This window comes from Corvus brachyrhynchos, unplaced genomic scaffold, assembly GCF_000691975.1.
Source record: "Corvus brachyrhynchos isolate BGI_N302 unplaced genomic scaffold, ASM69197v1 scaffold101, whole genome shotgun sequence".
In the NCBI taxonomy this organism is placed as follows: domain Eukaryota; kingdom Metazoa; phylum Chordata; class Aves; order Passeriformes; family Corvidae; genus Corvus; species Corvus brachyrhynchos.
The window spans coordinates 5,137,082-5,149,984 of record NW_008237239.1 but is presented as its reverse complement, the minus strand read 5'-3'; the positions used below and the strand labels follow the sequence as shown (position 1 = coordinate 5,149,984).

General features: G+C 35.8%; 1 protein-coding gene across 6 annotated transcripts; it reads right to left on the bottom strand.

Moving 5' to 3' along the window:
* Positions 1-1,290: 1,290 nt before the first annotated feature.
* On the bottom strand, positions 1,291-12,897 carry AKNAD1 (AKNA domain containing 1). Of its 6 annotated transcripts, none has more exons than XM_017729737.1 (16): positions 12,715-12,897; positions 11,061-12,214; positions 10,302-10,361; positions 9,821-9,950; positions 9,565-9,716; positions 9,407-9,466; positions 8,784-8,917; positions 8,312-8,438; positions 7,461-7,624; positions 6,067-6,152; positions 4,723-4,845; positions 4,528-4,638; positions 3,603-3,693; positions 2,882-2,977; positions 2,658-2,805; positions 1,291-2,035 (listed from the first exon to the last, which is right to left on the bottom strand). In XM_017729737.1, exons 2-16 carry the CDS (start codon positions 12,135-12,137, stop codon positions 1,916-1,918), a joined length of 2,679 nt encoding a protein of 892 aa, XP_017585226.1. In that variant the 5' UTR covers positions 12,138-12,214; positions 12,715-12,897; the 3' UTR covers positions 1,291-1,915. The 6 variants fall into 6 exon arrangements, with proteins under 6 accessions (XP_017585226.1, XP_017585227.1, XP_017585228.1 ...); XM_017729738.1 differs by having other exon boundaries at positions 3,603-3,684; XM_017729739.1 differs by lacking the exon at positions 2,882-2,977.
* Positions 12,898-12,903: the final 6 nt, after the last annotated feature.

Below are 12,903 nucleotides of genomic sequence, written 5' to 3'. Positions count from 1 at the left end.
ATATCAGGATAAACAAGATCTTAGTATTTAAAAGTACATGTGCAAGGTACATTATAATTTTGAAAGTTTGTATTTTCATATTACGCATCTTAAAATACTTACCTAACGCTGCATGTGGGCCCAGCAATTGATTTTTTTAAAGTTGAATCTGGAAATCTGGACAAGATTCAGAAATGACTAAGGAAAATCAAAGGTGTGGAAAAATTTTCATGTCAAGAATGGCTAGACTAGGATCCTTGATCAAGGGGAAAAAAAGATGGTGGAGTGTGTGATGGAAGCCTCAAAAATCCTGTTAGTGTTCACACTGAAGGGTTATCTTCCTATTCAGTGTGTGAAGTAACACATGAAACCTGCCGTTGTCAAATCAGAACAAAAGGACCTTTAGCATCCGAGATGTCATGCAGTTATGGCATGCTCTAAATTGTTATATGGGGGGGAAAGTCCTCAACATAAGACAAGTATTTGTAGGGCTAATAAGTATAAATGATACTGCTGATGTGGAAGGATTCTGGGCTTTCAATTTGCCAGAGAATGTTCTGAGGAAATGTCACTACGTGATTGCCTTATTCAGTATGATCTTTCTTAGGCAGTTGCTGTCAGGCACAGAGCAGCAGGCTCAGGGATCCAGGATAAACAAAAGGTCTAGCTGTTGTGATGTGGAGAGATTTCTATGAAAGAGATTAATCTTTTTTAATTGCATCTAGGAAGCTGCAACAATTACTTCAACTATTAAGTTAATTTGCAACTAATGGGGACATTCCAAACATTAAGCTAAATAAAGCAAAAACAAGGATAATAAGCAGAGGTAGATGAAGTTATGAGGATTTGCAGTAAGCGGCTAAGGAGGAAAAGAGTTGAATGGTATTGTTGGCTGTGATGGGTGGAAGAAGCCCTGAAAAAAGCCATTGACTCAGGCTCGTGTGAGTAAGTGGCACATGGCAGTGAGTTTAGCAATAGCTGCTTGTATGAACAGGGACTGGATTATTTCTGCATCCACCACTGATGAAATTGCTCAGGTTTCCCTGAAAATGACTGTCCTCTTTAAGGAATACACTGGCTTTTCTAATCTGTTTTTCATCAGTCCTTATATTCTTTGGCTTCAGTGAATATAAAACATGGCTGTTAACTGTCTGCTTGCTTTTAATTACTGCAGTTAAATGGTTAGAAGGAAAATAATAGCTGACTTTTCTTGGCCCACTGAATTTCTACAATATTTTAAAATTTTCCAACCTACTTACCATCAGCTAAAATCTCAAGGCCAGATACATCTGACAAATTAAGGACATCCCATTGAAGGAACCAGTTTAATTGTTACAAATACATAAACAACAAATGGTGTAATTTGGTCATTGCAACATGCAAGGAAGTTTCTTAAAAACAAGCAACTCTCAATGTAGGGCACTCTAAAACCAAAGTAATTCCAGAAGTTCATTATGACTTGGTATGTTAGCATGATGTTTGCTTCTAGATGTCTCAGGTACAGAGGCTGTTTTCTTCTGGTGTGATTAAGCAGCTGCTGTGGAAGTGTGGGAAGAAAAGAGATGTAGTAATGACTGAGGTTTATTCTCACACTTGGGAGTGGGGGAAAATCAAAGTCAGAAAGTTAATTTTGCTTGTTTAAGCCAATTTTTATTAAGCTATCTTAAGTGAATACTTAGAGAAGGTATCTGTACACAGGAATGGGGATTAGCCAACCTATTAAGACTTCCAGTAGAATTAATAATTTGTTTTACAGTTCTGAGTGTAAACATGGAATACCTATATGCTCTGGTTTGGTTTAGCACTAATAGTTACAGAACAGCTGACAAAGTTAGCGAGCTGACTTTTTAATGTTTGTATTCATCATTTTATTTTTGCAGAGATACTAACACTTCAGTATGAACCAGCAGAACAATATAGTATTTGAACTAGGTAATTAAAACCGTTTTCTTTTAACTTTAGCTAGATCTTCTGAAACTGCTTGTACCATTCGTTCTGTAGCTTTCTTCAAACTGTTTGCTATCTCTATGGCATGATCCAGAGTAGAACTTAAAATCTGTTGGAAATAAAATATAGCCTTGTTAATAGTGAAGGAAAATGTATACATAGGTGTAGGAAAAAGGTGATGTTTAAGGTTTTGTCCATGATTTTCACTCTGAATACGTGTTGAGAAGTAACAATTGAGTTATGTGATAAACTGCTCCAGGATTCAAGTTGGAAGTATCTGTTAATTATTTCTCTCTTTGACTGTGTATTCATTTGAACTGAGGGATATTTACACCTTTCCACTGTATCAGCTCCAGTGTGGTGCATGTTTTTGGTACTGAGAAGGCTTTCTTGAGGTTTTGATAGTGGTTTGTGTAGCTACACTTTGTTTCAGTATATGAAACACAATTCTAGAGATAAGATCCAGTGCTATTTTTTGGTCTATTTCACCATTTATACAGGGACTAAGTTGCATAACAAGCCTGTACATGCCTATGTGATGTAGTATACTAACATATAAGCTAAAATGCTTGGGTTTTGAACTCCCTCTTGTCTTACCCTCAAATGGACTACACATGCTTAGATTATAGTAATCAGCTTGCTAAGAATGGGATGTTTAACCATGCCATGATGAAGGGAGGTAATACTTTCAAAAAGTTGTGTGGCTTTTAATTTTCACTCTGAAGTCTTACATTTGCATAGGAATCATTGGCATTTCTGTTTCTGATGTTGATTGTAGATTTGCTTTGGGCAGATTTCTTGCTGGGTATGGATTGATGTGAAAGGATAATTGTACCACATGTGCTTGAACAGCAGATTTTGGCAGCCCCAAAGGATTTCCTAAAGATAAGACACATAGAATAAAATACAAACAATTTAAGTAAGAAAAAGTATTTCTAAACTATGAATTACATACATACACCTTGATATCACTCGGTTGCAAGTTAATTCATGGTGAGTAGAATTTTCCATTGAATTGTAAAGCACAGTCCCGTCATTATTTGTGTTCCATCTGTATTGCAATAAGAAAGAAAATGTTCTAGGATGCAGAGTAAGGAAATTTCTCATAATAGCACCACTCTTTTGCTGCTGTAACTTTCTCTCACAATGTTCTATGCCACTGATTCTCAAGTGCAGCTGCTGTACTTCCAGGCAATTACTGCTATTGAGTAAAGCTGTCAAAAAATACTGTGACAAAACTCATTTGCATTTCAGTCTAGTCTGTGCTACTGTTACAAATCCATTTTATTTCTGTCTCACAGTATAATTGAATGGTAACAACAATTAAAGGTAGGATTGTTACTTACAGAGAAATAGTTGGTAGCAAACAGAGCTGCATCCTAATAATACAGGCCTACTTTTGAATTTTTGAATGGAAACATCCTCTTCAAATGAAATTTTTTTCATTACTAAATGTGTCAGCTAAAGGAGTTAGATTCTTACTCTTCAGTAAATTAGAAGGAGTGAAGCACTAATCTAAGAAACATTTACACATGTTCTTACACTAAATATTTCCACTAAAGAGTGAAATTCTAATATATATCATGCACTGCTTATGAGACTGGTGTGTTTTTTCCATGCTGAGTCTTCTACAGTGGGGTTTTCTGTTGTACTACGTAGTTACTGCTACAGCTTACCTTTCACAAAGTCTGGTTACAACATCACTTGGCTGTTTGGTTTTTTGAGCCTTTTGAGTGGAGATTCTCTTCTGTGAATAAGCTGGAGTTGTTGAGGCCATGTTTAAAACAAAAAAGGTAATTTTCTGTGTATTTTAACATTTTTTTCTCTTTAGCATAAATAAAAGATCAAGTAACTATCACTGCTGAATAAAACTTGAATATGTTTTAAAGTTTTTTGTAAATGAGGACAGATTAACCTTTTTGTGTTTGCTCTTGAGTTTAGTTGGCAAATGGAATGCAGATTTATATTCAATTTCATACAGTGAAAGACTGCAGTTGGGAAGTGTTGAATAATCAGTGTCATAATCCTAATAATTACATGAACACTACTTTGATTTATAGTTTCACAGGATTGTTAGAGACAAGTAGCTAATTTATACTTTCTTCTTGATGAAATGTTATGTTTTTCTTTAAGCAATTTTTTCTTAGGGTAGAGAGAGATTCTAAGTGACTTTAAAAGGTAGGTGTTCAGATGTTCAACATTTAATTTTTTTTTTTAATTAGGCTTTCCTTGACTTTGCTGCATGTCACACAATATGAATGTCGAGCTGGAATTTTCTTTAGTACTTGTTTTATACTATGTTAGGTAATGGCTGGCACTATAAAAATTGGCACAGTAATGCCTAATTTTCATATTCTTTTATGTGGCTCTGCAAAATGAAATATTTCTGCCATAAATGAAATATGAAAGGGATTCCTCTCATAAAGGACCAGAAAAAGTTAGATCTGTTGTGCATGGAGATTAAGCTTGACCAGGTGTGCAGAAGTTGGATTTACAGTGCTAATGACGCTTATACGAAATTAAATGTGGCGTGGTATGTGCACTGTGGGTTTGTGCCCCTTAAAACCTAGTCTGTTAATTATTTCAGTAACACATACTTACAGGATGAACCAGAACTTTTTTTTCCACATAGGATACAAGACAGAACAGACTCTTTGTAATTCCTGAGTTTTACTTGATATCTGCTTCCCCTGCGGCATCTGCATCTAAGTCCTGGAAACGGAGACATGTTGTTTAGAAAAACACACTATACGCAATGTTTCCTTGTACATGTTAATATTTTTGCAATCACTGTACCTTTTCTCTCGCCACATAATCTCCTATTTAATGATCTGTGACTTAGAATTTCACAGTTGACAAGGTCCTTGCTTTGTGAATCATTATAAGAGTCATAGGCCGAGAAGTCTTCTGAATCACTGCCTACAATTCAAAAAATAAGTTAAAAGGGTCTGAAATATGAGAAACTTTGGCTACTGTACTCAGGTAATTATTTGGCTTTCAGCACTGTAATTTCAGAGCCCTTTGCTGCCATTAATGCTACTGCAATTTGAGGAAGTACTTTTCACCCCCAGGAGGGTGTGGATTGAATTTGAGATTAGCTTTCAGCCCTGTCTGCAAGCCTTGAATGTAGATTTTTATTATTTTTTTGGTGGTGCTTATTTTCAGACTAAGAATTGGTTGGTTTTCTTTTTTTAAATGAAGTTCTCCATCTCCCTGTCCATAGTGTTATGGAAACAGTGCAGCATAATAGGAATAGGATGAGAATGTGACCAGCTCTAGTGTGGCACTGCTTTAACTATTGCACAAAGCAGTACAAACAATAATGGTCCCAGTGTATTATATTAAACTGAAAGGATATCACAAAGAAACCAAGGAGAGCTGATAAAGAAATAAGAAAACCTGTATATTCAGACTTAAAACAATGCAGGATAGCTCATGCTATTCTCCTTTAGTTGCTGGGTACTAAAAGCTTCAGAATATTCTGCAGCAGAAAGGTAAAATTGTTTTTAAGCAGAATAACAAAGTTGAATCAAAAAACTTTAAGTGGAAGTACTGATATAAAATGTCTCAGTTGTCAAGCTTGGAAACATCTTCTAGAACATGAAATGCACATCAGAAGAAAAAGCAAAATCAAAGCATTGTGTGCACGTCACTGTCACACTCTTGAAAATGTTAGCAGTGGCAATATTTGGAAACTTATCTAGAAAGCTGAATTAGATTTATAGGGTAATTCAGGTTGGACAGGACTTCTGGAGATCATCTGACCCTGTCCCCTCTCAAAAGACCAGCTTAAATGAAGTTGCTTAGAACCCTGTCCAGTGAAGTTCTGAATATCTCTGAGAATGGAGATACCACAGCCTCCCTAGAGCAAACTGTTTCAATGTTTGACCAAGTTAAAAATCTTACATATCTAACTGAAAATTGCTTTGCATTGGTCTGTCACTGACACTTCCACAGTGAATTTGACCTGGCGTTCTTTTCAGTTTCCTTTTTATTCTTAGTGTTTTGTGCTCTGATAAGCAGTGACATCTGTTAAAACTACAATTTTCATGTTGAGACATAAAAGGAGCGTATTTCTTCATAGGATTCCCTAGCAGGTTTAAGCACAGTTAAGACCTTTGTGTTGCCATCATGACTTACTCGGGCTGGTATCTGATAAGTCAGTTGGTTTTCTCTGCACAAAGAGCGAAGATGTTCCAGTTTTTCTTTCCTGGATGTTTGTATTTCTTTTGGCATGAAAACAGAATGATATTTTAATTGTATCTTAATATTTCTATGATGAGACTTACAAGCATCTTATATTAATGACTGATCACTTCTTAGCTGAGAAGAAATCAGACTTATTCACAGAAAGAACTTTACTTGTATCAGTTATCTGAAAAGGTGGTAAGCAGAAGTTTAAATTAATAATTAACCAGTTGCAAAATAATGAACTCTTTAAAGGACACAGTCTGACAAAAGCACCTGACTTACCACACCTGTTAAAAATGCTTAAAAGTAGAGGTATCGATAATCCTGTTTTGGAATAGTAAAGTAGTATGAAATCTTAGATACATCCATCTGTTACCACTGATAGTGTTTTGATACAACATACATTAAAGATGACTTGGTGTCTTAGTAACTTTGAGCTGTTATTAAGGCTTTAATTTAATGCCTTAAGATAATTAGAGGAGTATTTCAGATGTACTTTCTGAGAGAACAACAACAAAGTTCCTTGTTTGCGTTATTTGTTGTCTATTTTTAACTTAGGGTGTACAGGATCACCAAGTTTAGCTGGAAAATTTTCTACCCATTCGTGAACATAATGATCAGAAGATTGAACTAATATTCTTTCAATGACAGAGATAAAAGTGGAAGCTAGGTGAGTTTTACTGGACAACTGTTAACATCTACCCTATAAAATAATCTGACAGAATTAGGCTAATATGACTGTGTTCTATGCTGCATACATTCTTTTCCCAGAAGCTCTGCTTCTTTACTGGAACTTAGTTCAGTTCTCTGTTTTTAACCTTAGATTGGTTAAGGGGAGACCATTTATTTTATGTTTCTAATCTCATTGAGATGCATAACACCTTAAAATACTTCCCAGGAGGGCGGAGATGGTATCTAGAGTTTTCACAAGGTTTTGATGGTTAATTATGTAAGGATCTGCATCCCTCCCTTTTCTTGTTTAATTAAAAATACCACACAAATATTGGCAAATTATCTTTTACTGGCACTGTACTTTGACTAATCATTCACGTCCTGAATTTGTGTGGCTGTCATGAATTTTATACAGAAGTATGATTTAACTCTTAGGTGAAAGTGATGGTGGTGTTTTGGCTTCAGGAAATACTTTCAGACCGAGAAAGTTAGGAAGACCAGGCTGTTAGGAATTCTTGGATATATAGTTACAGAATTCTGTAGAATTTTTATTCTGGAAATATTCCTGTTGCTTTTCAGAGATTTTAATTGTCCCAATTTTCTTATTCAGCAAGTAATTTTACGGATATTTTTATAAAAACTTCAACAGCTGTTTCCAGGTTTTCACTTACATGTGAAGACAAAGATTGCACTTTTTGCTTTCTAAAGGAAGTTGATTTGTTGATGGGATTAAATCAGTTGTCTGACTTCTTTCTCCCTCATGGTTCTTGTGAAGAAATGGAGTTTCAGTACCTCTTCTTTCTGGAGGATAAGCAATGCTTGAAACCACCGAGCTCTGTAGAAAGCAACAATAGCATAGACACAGGTGTACATGGGCCTTGCATTGCAAGGACATGACTCCTACCAAACTGCATCTCCTGAGGCTCTCTTAACATTTTTCTCTGAAGCCCAAGTTACCTAAAACATTGATAGTGAAAGCACTGGTTGAGATTTACCTGTAGATTTGTAGAAGGCAGTAAGATTTTTTTTTTGAGGGGGGGAGGGGGTGTGTGTGTGTGTGTGTATATGTATTTATGGATCTGTGACAAAATTACCATTAGGAGTAAACTAAATTTTCTATAGCACAATACTGTTTGGTCTTCTAATAATTCTGCAGCTTAAGAATCTTGGACAAAGTAATCTTTCCTCCCATTAAATGATAGTGATTAATTCCCCAAAATAAAGCAGCTTTGCAGAAGTTAAATTAGCTACTCATATTTTCTTACTGTGAAATAAATGCTTTTGAAACTGGAACTAAGAACATTCAGTATAGCTGTGTTTTTATACTTAGGTTTCTGTTGCAGTTAATTACATATTATGAAGTTCATATTTCATTAAAAATATTTTCTTTTAAAGTAATATGCTATCTAAAAGCATCATGCTCTTACCAGAGGAGAACATACAATCACACAACTGCACTTAGGTTCTTGAGACTTGCATCAGTAAAACAGAATAATTGTAATATTTAATAAAACTCAGTTACCTCACAAAAAGACTGGGCAGATTCATAGGAAGTCAGCAAAGATGACAGGCTGCCTTTGCTGCCATCCACTTGTTCTTGAATGTCTTCAAGCAGCATGCCAAGTCTGAATATTCCTCCTTCCACCCTTCTGAATCCAATTGCAATCCAGTTAGTTAAAACTGTATAAAGTGATCTTTTATTTCTTACTATGATAACCATGGTGGACATCGCAGTACATTTCCCATAGGAAAAAAATTTATGGAGGTGAAAGAGTCCCTTTTAAATATTTGAATTAATCAAATAGACATCCCAATTACAAGTAGGATATATAAAGCCCATATATAAAGCCCAAGGTGAATTTTGGCCAAACAACTTTTGGTTTACCACATGAAGATAATATTTTCACTTCAGGAAAACTCTAATGGATAAATGAAGTAAAAGGTGTAAGACAAAGAAAATACACTGATATACTACTTAGCACTTCTCTTCTAACCTGCTAGGATCAAACTCTCCAAGGCTGATAGGCTTGTCCTTGTGGTTCTGCAGCTGTAAGTTGTGGTGCTCTTCTCTAGCTCTTAAATAATTTCTTTCCAAGGCATCAAGGTATCTTTTCAGTTGATTTAATGCCTTTATCAATAAGAAATAATTCAATACAAAATGTCACAAAAATTTAGCATAAGTAGCTATCACTGTCTTGATACGTAAGCCAGATGCTATTTGCAGTGCTGTTGGGAAGAATTTTGGTAGTTCTCTGAATTTAAACAGGACTGCATATTATAGATTCACCTGATACTCTGCACTGCTCTATTATATTATTAAGTAAAATAATAAAAAAAGATTTCTAAACTGATGCCCTACATGTCAAAATTCCTAACTTACATGGCAACTTCAGGCCTTTTTAAAATAGTTTTAAGTTGGAATCCTTAAAAGATTAAAGGATTCATCCACCTACTGAAGACCTTCATTTTTGCTTCTTAAACTCATGCCTCCAGTCTGAATTGAGAGGAAGAGCAAACATCCATTTGAGGTAAATATCAAGCATTTTTCCAGAAAAGTGTAAGTCTACAGCCACTTAAAGTGCATGTCACATAGCTCAAAATAAATAAATAAATTTACCAGCTTTTTGTCTTGTAAAAAGAATGTTTCCTGGGTCATATGCTTAGAGAAGTCTTCCACCTTCAAGACAAAATATTAGACTTTCATTATACGAATTTGCCAAGTGAATTTGGAATTTGAGCATCAGTGAAAAGTATATATTGAAACAGAATTCTTACTTTCTTAGTCAGTTGCTCTGTCTGATCCTTTAGTATTTGAGACATCTTTTCTCCTAGTGTTAGTTCTGGCAGTGAATTGGAAGGATTTAGACACTGTGCTTCTATTGTACCAGCTGCTGGTAGTGCTGATGCTGCTGTTGCAGGCTGCAGTCCTACATAATGTACAAGGTAAGATTGATCAATTGCAATTTCGGCCCAAAAGTGTAATCAAATTACATTAAACAGTCATTTGCATAGTTACTGTAATTTTATTTACTTGCTTTAAGCAAACCATGTGTAGGTTGTACAGGGACAGGAGCACGTAATGTGATGACATCAGGTGGTGTCCCAATGTCTCCTGAGGAAATGGCAATGCTGGCATTTGCAAAGTCTGACTGAGGAAGTATCTGTTAAAATGAGAACCTTTGTTATAGATACAATGTGTAGAACACTTATGGACCTAGACAAAAAACTTTAACTCAAATTACAAAATATTAATGAAATGTTTACTGTAACAGTAGCATTTAATTTTTTGAGTTGATAGTTAGATGTATAAAGTGTCTCATTGTATAAATACTTCAAATATTTCTGCTCTGTGAAAAAATATATATATATATCTGTGTTGTTCTATATATTTGTATAAATGGGAAATACAATATGAAGATGACAAAATAGTTTTAGGGGATAGTCATAGTCCTAGAGATAAAGAAGAATGACTTAAAAAAGAAAAAAAAAAAAAGCTATTTTGAGAGATTTACCTTAGGATTAAATCTCAGATGGTCAATATGATTCTGGATGTCAGCATGGTGTGTCAGCATCTCATTTGCAGGCAGGAAATAATAAGGAAAACTATTAAAACTTGTGTCTCAAGCAATTTACTAAGATGTAAATCTAGGAATGGAATTAAGAATCTGTAAAGCTCTGTGAGTGAGCTCCATGTCAGGGCATGAAATTGAGGAGCAGTTATCTAATTACTAACAAACTTTAAAATAAATTCACTACAGTAAGAGAAATATTGTTGTCAAAAAAATCCTTTAGAAAGAATTGACTTGTCAATAAATACCAGTCTCAGTAGCTGGAGAGTGGTAGATGCAAAAAAAGGCAAAGGTATCTTAACATAGGTACAGTATAAAAATAGAACGTTGCTCTTAAAAATATATTTAAAGTATTTTTTGTGAATTTAAACATTTATATATAACATCAGTAATAACAATTTATAGTGAATTTCCTAATTATTTGGTAGGATGCTTCAGCATCACAAACAATACTCCAGTATTAAATGCTGGCGTATTAAATAAAACTCAGCCTTTAAACAATTGGTAATGACAGTTCTGTATAAAGTCAATCCCACAAAACTTTATTTGTGAAAGCATTTTTTGAGTCAAGTGAGGTACTCACTGATACCTACAGAGTGCCCATATGAACTAGTCATGTTAGATTTTATGGGACACAGAATATCTCCTTACAATAAACCCCTCTTATCCAGTATGAAGAATTTCTCCAAGCATCTTAATTACCTGTAGCTGTCGCAGCAGTTCTGAAATACCCATTTCTTCTTGATTCTCTACTTCAGTAGAATTGAAGAAATTCTGATTTTCCAAAATGTTGTTCACAGTTGCTGATTTACTTAGCAAAATAGGAAAGGGTTGTGCTCTCTCAAGTGAAGGAACTGAGTTAATAGTGTCAGGTGTTTTTGGTACTTTAACTTCTGAAGCAACTTCAGAGAAGTCAGGAAGACAATGGTGAGCTTGCCCTCGGCCATATTTGAGCTCACAAGGTGAAACTGTTCTCCTAAACAGGGCTCTCTCATCTTTCATGTTTTGAAAGGTGGGTGTATCTCCAGTCTCATTAATCAATTGTGAATATTCCTGTCTGCATCCAGAAAGAATATGTTCCTTTGAAACAGATCTATTTTCATTTAACAAGTTTTCATTTTTGTCATGAGCCTTTACTTCCTTGTGCTTTTCTAAGGGATACTCCTCAGAGCTCATTGCCCGTTGTTCATACACTAAAGGGCCTTTGATGTGTTCTGAAGGCTCAGGTTTGCTCCCAGTGTCATCGATACTTTCAGTAAAGGATGTCTCTGGTATTGTCTCACATTCAATTAAGTGGCATGTGCTTAGTAACTCTCCCCTAGAAAAGTGACGCAGGAGGACATTGGACATCTTGGAGGTAGTTACATGATCTTTGCTATCTGGTTTACTAGAACTACCAACAGGTAATTCCTTCTTAAAGCAAACTTCACTTCCAGGCATTTCAGCTGAAACTCCAGTTGTTCCTCTGGTGCCTCTGTGATGACTGGAGAATTCTTCAGGCTGTAGAGGAGTTTCATAATTGACTGCTGCTTTTATGTTTTTGTTATCTTCAAAACAGGCTAAGTTTAAAATACCAGAAATACCTTTTGTACAAGTACAGTCATTCAGATTATCTGAATTATTGTTGTATTTACAGTTTATTCCTATATCTCCATCATAAACTAAGTAATCTTCTTCCTCTTCAGTTGCATCTGTGCTACGGCCTAATGCATCTGAAAATGAATTACTCATTTGTGCTTTCATCCAGTCTGACAGTTTGCACTTTTTTGTAGTCTCCATATCCAGTTTATGTAGAATATCAATGCCATTGCTTTGCCATTTATGAATAGAGCTTTTATTATTCCATGGATCAAAATCTGGAATGTACGAATAATAGTGATTTTATAATTAAATATACATGACAATAATACCTAGTTATCTATATACTTAAGAGTTAATTATCTTCCTACTGTAGCTTTTTTGGAACACTCGTACTGACATGGATGCTTCCCTATTTGCACTAGTGTAAGTCTGCATTAACTGCTGGAGGAAATAGGAACACACAAATGAAAAAAGCATCGGGAACAGTAGCTGCTACCAGGTACCTGTCCTTGCTCATTAATCCTGCTGTAGCGGTAAAGACAAAAAAGCTTGGTAACAGAGCCGCGACAGGTACTAAAGTTAAACTTCAGGCTGGAAAAACCCAAACAAATCTCCCAACCCCTTTCCCCCCTTTCTCTCACCACTCTAAAGCGTTTCTTTAGCTTATGCTCTAGAGGAAGATCACAAACTTTTTTCCCAATTTACTTCTCATCCCCGTGCATCAGACAAAATGCAATTAATTAGCAGCTCAGCATCATAAAATGCATTGTTTCACCTTATCTGCAGTCGCTCGAGGCGGCAGAGGCGATCTTGCAGCCTCGCTTCCCTATGGGCACCAGGGCAGCAGCACGGCCGTGCCATTCCCGTATGGGGGAGCAGCGTGATTGTGCTGCAGAGGCCGGCCCACTCCTGCCTCATTCCCCTGGCTCAGCCCCGGGACTGCGCTGGGATCGGTGGGAACACG